General features: G+C 28.8%; 2 protein-coding genes across 6 annotated transcripts in view; one reads left to right on the forward strand and one right to left on the reverse strand.

Annotated features, from left to right (window-relative positions):
* Positions 1-1,641: 1,641 nt before the first annotated feature.
* Positions 1,642-2,905, reverse strand: LOC100158887 (U6 snRNA-associated Sm-like protein LSm2). The gene is made up of 4 exons (XM_001946961.4): positions 2,653-2,905; positions 2,071-2,138; positions 1,906-1,996; positions 1,642-1,844 (listed from the first exon to the last, which is right to left on the reverse strand). Exons 1-4 carry the CDS (start codon positions 2,653-2,655, stop codon positions 1,722-1,724), a joined length of 285 nt encoding a protein of 94 aa, XP_001946996.1. The 5' UTR covers positions 2,656-2,905; the 3' UTR covers positions 1,642-1,721.
* Positions 2,906-3,377: 472 nt separating this feature from the next.
* Positions 3,378-7,272, forward strand: part of LOC100165756 — a 4,916-nt gene continuing 1,021 nt past the window's right edge. Inside the window, exons 1-7 of one of the 5 annotated variants that reach the window (XM_029486984.1) lie at positions 3,378-3,396; positions 4,448-4,521; positions 4,884-5,136; positions 5,208-5,463; positions 5,545-5,667; positions 5,780-5,941; positions 6,966-7,204. In XM_029486984.1, coding sequence (XP_029342844.1) covers positions 4,931-5,136; positions 5,208-5,463; positions 5,545-5,667; positions 5,780-5,941; positions 6,966-7,204 — 986 coding nt within the window. In that variant the 5' untranslated portion in view covers positions 3,378-3,396; positions 4,448-4,521; positions 4,884-4,930. Of the gene's footprint in view, positions 3,397-3,749; positions 4,737-4,883; positions 5,137-5,207; positions 5,464-5,544; positions 5,668-5,779; positions 5,942-6,965; positions 7,205-7,272 lie in introns of those variants that run through there. The other 4 variants (XM_003245755.4, XM_016805950.2, XM_001950890.5 and 1 more) reach the window with 4 other exon arrangements.

The following is a 7,272-nucleotide window of genomic DNA, read 5'->3' on the forward strand; positions in this document are numbered from 1 at the left end:
GATACTATGTAATGGAAATTATCCGAGTTTTAATTCAGTACTATTTGATTAATTAATTTAAAAAACATGGTATAATAATAAATATATATAATTATTTATTTATTCAATATCAAAATAAATAAATAGACGTAACTATTTTTTTTTACAATAGTTACTCATAAATTCATATTTTATTTGTATTACCTAGGTACTTTATTTTAAAATAATATACTTATTAATAAATAAACATATTTTGATTTAACGTTTCTAACAAGTTATTTAAATAATAAACTTCTTATAATTTTCCTAACATAGCATTGGCATTCTAAAGAAATCCAATGGAATTGTATAAATAATATTGTATAAACTAAATAATGTATTTTTACAATAATAATAGTAGGTAAGTAAAAAGAAAATAGGTATATATATTCAATAGGTAGTGAAAACTGTTTTTATTTAATTACAAAACAAATTAAGAGAATGACGCTTTTAGTGTGTCAAACAATTTAATATTATATAGGTATATTATTCATTTTAATTTAATCTATTGTAGTATAGTTTATTCAGTAATAAATAAGTAAATAACCACTGTCTACCTCAACTTGTAAGTTATAAATTATGAACCATTGTAGGTAATGATAAAATAATATTAGGCATTTAGGCACAGCTTAATAATTATATATATATATAATTGTATTCATCATTATTCGGTAAGAAATAATTTAATTGTCGACACGGTTTTAAATTTTAAATAAATACAATTTCTCAATCTGTAATGGTAATATGTTATCAATTTTATTTTTAAAGACATTTAATTTATTATCATTGATTATCAATGTTATTTTTCACCTACTTAATTAATGTTCTATGATTTAAAAAAATCAAAAATTGTGATGTTTAAATCATGTATTACTATGTATACAAATTTCGGTACGTACGTCTCGCAGGGTGGGCCACGGCCCACCCAGCCCCCCCTGTGCGCACGCTTATGCAAGTGGGTACTGTTCTACTGTATAGTAGTTGTCTATAGTAAATAGTATGTCACTGTACTGGACATGTTAAATGATAAAATCATTGCATAAGAAAAATTATTTTTAGCAGAGATCCAGTATACTTGAATAAATAATCAAATTTAATAATTAAAAACCAAACATTTTTCATGACTATAAATTAATTTTTTTTTTTTTTGTGAAGATATGATAAGAAAAACTTATTTTATGAAATTTTCACACTAGAAATGAAAAAAACATTTTTTATAAATAAGACATTTGAAAATTTAATAGAATATTTCTAGTAACTTTTTTTTATCATATCTTCACTTGTCAACCTTGTTTACATTACTTTTTAGTCAAGTGCCATAGCTTTTAATTTGTATTACATTAAAACAGTGGTATGGCAAATTATTTTTTTGATGGATTAACAACCCATCCACCCCCACCAACTGATTTTACTTCTACTAACACAGCCTACTAGAATCAAATTAGAGAATTAACATTTTTACCATGATACACTATAATGATATTCATGATTTTTCTGTATGTTGATGTCTAGTTCTGGGAGATTGACCATCTTTCTAAAAAAACATTAGGCCATAACCCTTATGAAACACACCATGTGCTACTGTATTACAAAATGGAAAATAAATGTTTTGAAAATGAACTATTTAAAAATAAATTACACAATTATTTTTATATTACTTCTTAAACAATAATTTCCTTAGTTGTAATTAAATGTAAAATATATTAGCGTGTGACTGTTGCTTCTTTACGTGCAGCATCTTGTAACAACTGTGTATCAACTTCATCTGCTGGTAGTTGTACATAGCGAACCACTGAACCTCTGATGAAACAGTTCCTTACAGAAGCCTAAAAAACTAACAGTATGAGTTTTTTTCTTCATATTGAAGTAAAACTAATTAGTAATTACCATATGTGGGTATTTTTCAGGATCAGTTACACTTATGTCAACGAGTTTGATGTTCAAATATTGATCCACAGAATGTAATGTACCACAAATACTAGAAATAAAAAGTGTTTAAGAAAATAATGCTTTTAATTACAGTATAGATAATAAAAACAACTTATCACTTACCTCAGATCATTTTTTAATTCAACAACGACATCCTTCCCAACGAGTGATTTAAAAAATGAGTAGAACAACTGTGAAAAAACAGATTAAAATGTAATGTGGTCAACTATTTAATTATATACTTCATATGAGTGTTCCATGCTTAAAGTTTTAAAATAATCAACGAACACAATTACACAAATATATAGTGCTGTGTTACTTAATAGTTAACCACGATACACACAATCAATGTCATTTAACATTAAAAAACTTTAAGGTTGGAATCATACTGTGTTTTTGCTATGAATATTTTTGACACTGTCTATTTTGTTGTATGAGGTTGTTGCATTGCCACAATGTTTACTATGTTTAAACTATGTGTTTAGATGTTTTAAAATCATTCACATTTATTAACACACAGTTCAATCTGTCTAAACACATAATATGACACAGGTGACCGGCCTCATAAGTGTTTTCAAACAATAACATTATACATTTATACTTGTTCTCAAAATGACATTTATTAGATCAACAATATTATATTAATACATCTATAAGACAATCATTTTCATGGTCAAAAATAAACGACAATAAACAATCACCTACCATTTTTAAAACGAAGTGGCTATTAACGCGTCTGATGTGAATCAATGAACCACACGTCTGCACAGCAAACACTAAACAGTACACAGGAGTACAGACTATTTAGACAGATGACACACAGATAATAATTAAAATTAATAGTTTTTATGTTAGTCAGTGTTTAACATTTAAAAAATATTGAATAATAAATAGTAAATTAGAAGCCAATTACAATTTACAGATTACAACTGTCAACTTATAAAGTTGAAAAATAAAAGTATTGAATATTGATAGTAGAAACAACACTCGCGCTCCCCGGTATAATTGTATCAAAGACCACATAAACAATTTATCAAGTTATCAATATGTATATAAAGCATGATAAGATCAGAGATCTAACTGGTAGTCACGAACTATGATTATAGTTCGTGCTGGTAGCAAACAACACAGACTTCCATGTAGTACTAGATAGTGGATAGCGAATTTCCGCCGTAAATTGAAGCTTCGAGGTCGGTGGGCAATTGTATGGTATTTCATATTATTATGACAAATAAGATGATATGATTTATTTTGTATTGTATTTTATTATTTCTAAACATGTTGTTTAAAAAAAAAAATATATATATTTTATATAAGTCATTTTACATTTACTATTTTATTTGACCATTAAAAAAAATATTATTCCTAATACGTTTTGTATAATAAATGAAATGTTTTGCCAACCGACAAAATGGCGGCCGTCAACAGCTGAGCTTCGCTTGTAACAATGTAAGTTAGAAGTCTGTGGTAAACGATCATATATTCATATAGATATAGATAATATATTCACGGACTAACATATACCCACGGTTATAGATTTAATCATGCATATACCTAAGATATAATATAATATAGATATTTGCTGGGGTATGGATTGCTGATTACCGAACAATTGATAGTTGATACGCTCAAATTGTTTTGTGAAATTATAATTTCTGTACAAAAATGTAATTTTCGTTTTAATAATTTGGAAACGTTTATTTTAAATAATTGTAATGATGATATAATTTATTCTGTGGCTGTACAATGTACTGTACTACTGTCGGAGACTTTTAACAAATATAATTAATGTAATTGTTTAAAATCCGTCATCTGAAATGTCTAGATCAAGGTGTATTTATCACATTGATAAATACACCTTGGTCTAGATTCTGGGTACAGTGCAGACCGGGCGTCGGGCGACAAAAACCGACTGACGGGCGAAGACTGCTGACTGACGAGATACCTCATATACATTGTGATTGTTGTTCGCATAGGCATTAGGACATAGACGATTGACCTATAAACTAATAAACAATAGACTTATAATTTTTCTATACTTTAAGCTAGATAATGTATAAAAAACATAGAGCTATAGAACTTACCACAGGGCACAGACTATAGCTTAGTGCTTACCTATCCTAGTATTCTACACGAATCATTGACATTTTATTATTCATATCATATCATTGTTTATATATATTTACTTATCTCATTTTATGATTGTGATTGTGGTTGTTGAGAGTTGAGTCAATCCTGGTCATTGGTCAACGATGTGCGTCATAAAAAAATAAACATAATATTATTATCGTGAATACATTCTACGTTTTTTTACGTTCTGCTGAACAATAATATTACAATAACAATAATTATCAATGACTCGAAGTCATCACCGAGAAGTATCGAGCATCAGACGTTATAATTTATAATCGCATTCAATTAGTCGAAACATCGAGTCGATCGTCATCTCGAATCTTGATAATAAATAATATTATTATCTTCAATATTATTATTATTACAGAAGCTAATGGAAGAATGAGCCCTGCTGCAGTCCGAGTAGTGCCAGACGTTACGCCATCGCGATCATTTGCATAGGTAGTTGTATACAATTTATATTATCACATACGCTGTTCCATAAGACGTGTCCGGTGCGATATTATTATTATTTTGCTGTTAATCGTCGGCTGACGATCTATTGAAGTTCGCAAACCCTAAATTCACTTCACACGTCCGGTCTTTTTCTCATGTACTTACCTATTATTTTAATTAAAACCCGAGTGGCACACCTCACCAACTCTTAACCGTAGCGGGTGAGTAATGTGATGTGTACGATTTTTGGTGTCCATCGACCGTCATTGTAACCATGTATAAATGTGTATAATACAATAATTTATGTGTATAATATACACATATTATGTTATTATTTTTCATGTCATGATTGGTCCAAACTCATTTAGGTTGCTCATCTCTTGTCGAAGTCTAAGCGATTTAAACATCCCGTAACATGGAAAACAGTAACAAGAGACCATTAGAAGATGGATGTCAATATTCGCACACAGAAACAAAGAAACCTAAAGCGTCTCAAGTTACAACAACGACAACACATCCTAAATCCTCAAAGGAAATTGTTGGTTTCCAAGATTTATCCGATGATGTTATCATGTATTTATTTAAATATCTATCACATGATAATCTTGCCAAAATGGCACTGTGAGTATACAAACTTCAAAATTAGGTTAAGCAACTTACGTTAATTAATAACTTTACCTTTGGTTTTATAGGATATGCCCTAACTTGTTAAGAATTAGTCATGATTGGACTCTATGGAAAAAACCAAGATTTGAAAAGTTTGAAAAATCTATGGAAGATGTATACTTGAGTTACTTAAAAGAGGATACCACTGAATTGTTTATATCGTGTAATGATGTTCCAAGCACTGATTATTCAGTTTCTCACAAATTTTTAATACAATTAGAAACAAAATGCCCAGAATTACAACATTTAACGTTAACAAATCAAGTATTTGATGCCGGTGAAGTAAGAATAATCCTTCTTCAGTTTCTGTCTCGAGTATTTTAATTGACTTACTACCTACTAATAAGTAAATTTTGTGTGTAGATAAGTGTAAAGATTTTGCATCGAAAATTGAAAACACTGACTATTGATAATACAACTATTGAAAACATTCCAGACAGCTCTTCTTATTTATGTGGTATAAACAATGCTTGCCCAGATCTAGAGGTAAATTTGTTTTATTTTTATGTACTAAATACATTTAAAACCAAGTGATTTTAGAAATATTTATTTTGATTACACATCGACATTTTTTTAATAATTGTTTGTACTTGTATAGCAAATTATAATGACCAACAATGATTGGTTTTTGCCAAATTGTCTGTATGCATTGGCCAAGCTGGAACGTTTACGCTACTTAAGTCTCGCAGGTTGCAAACAGTTTAAAGACTGTATTCCATATGCAAGTATTACTGCTATAACTGGATTCAAATCTTTACAGGTTAGAAGTACAAATTGATACATAACAAATTTATTTAAGTAGGTGTTATTTTTTTAATAACAATAACTTGGACTATATTAGATGTGGTGATTCTACATGTTTACTGAAATTTTTTTTTTTTACATTTTTGTGAAAATTCCTAATATTAGTATAAATTTATTAGTTATTACTTATTATAAATAAGTTATTAATTATCTAGGTATTGAATGCTTTTTAAAAATTAATTTAAAACAAAGTAATATGAGTTACCAGTTAAAAGGCTGTTAATTCTATTGTTTACTACTGTGGCACACCTCACCAACTCTTAACCGTAGCGGGTGAGTAATGTGATGTGTACAATTTTTGGTGTCCATCGACCTTCATTGTTATTTTTTTTTTAATAAGAACCAATATCTTTAGATTTTGATAAAAATACTATGGGTAGGTATACACTTACACTACATGACATTATGATAACCTCCCCGTTCCTATTTCTATTAGTGAAAATTACGTCGATTCGACAAATGACTAGTGAATAATATTGACAAACTCCGAGGCCCGAATCATTTCATAATACAATTCTGACTTCCCTCAATACCGTGATATATTTTATAATCGTACAGCCGTCCGACTCGTCTGAGGCTAAATATTACTAGCCTCTTGGCACTCTTCGGCTTTTGTTGAGATTGTTCTATTATTCCATGAACATCTTTGTCGTGATTTTTGATAACAGTGACAAAGTATTTATTATGTACTATGTTAATTAATATTGTACATAACAAAATAAATTTGTTTTGTCATGATAATAATATATAATTACAAAAAGCTTTTCTATTTTAAAATGTATTTAATATTATTGAATATAATATTCTTAAATTAAATTAGAAATAACTTTAATTATTATAGTATATACCTCCTTTTTATTTACAATAGTTAGGTGAGGCTGAGGCTCAACTTGCCTTGTTGAACAATACCGTACATTTTTTTACCTGTTATTTAATTTACCAATAAATATGTCTTACCTGATTATTTATATTATTTTTAGACACTTGATTTGCGTTTTACTCCAGTAAGTGATCATGAACTTGTTTGCTTTCAAAGATTAACAACTTTGAAAAATGTTCTTTTGGAAAGCCCTGAGTATATGAACCACGAGAGAGATGCAACAATTACTGATTTGGGTTTGGCAGGATTCTGTACTGCTACCTTTGAATTCCACTATCCATACATACAAATTTTGATTGATAGACGTGGTGGAGTGAACTTAAGAAGAGTTCATGAAAGGTAACTTAAATTAATATTAAAAATAATACCTAATAGTAACATTTGCATAGGCAGACATTTGTGGGGGG

This window comes from Acyrthosiphon pisum, chromosome A1 (assembly GCF_005508785.2).
Source record: "Acyrthosiphon pisum isolate AL4f chromosome A1, pea_aphid_22Mar2018_4r6ur, whole genome shotgun sequence".
Taxonomy (NCBI): domain Eukaryota; kingdom Metazoa; phylum Arthropoda; class Insecta; order Hemiptera; family Aphididae; genus Acyrthosiphon; species Acyrthosiphon pisum.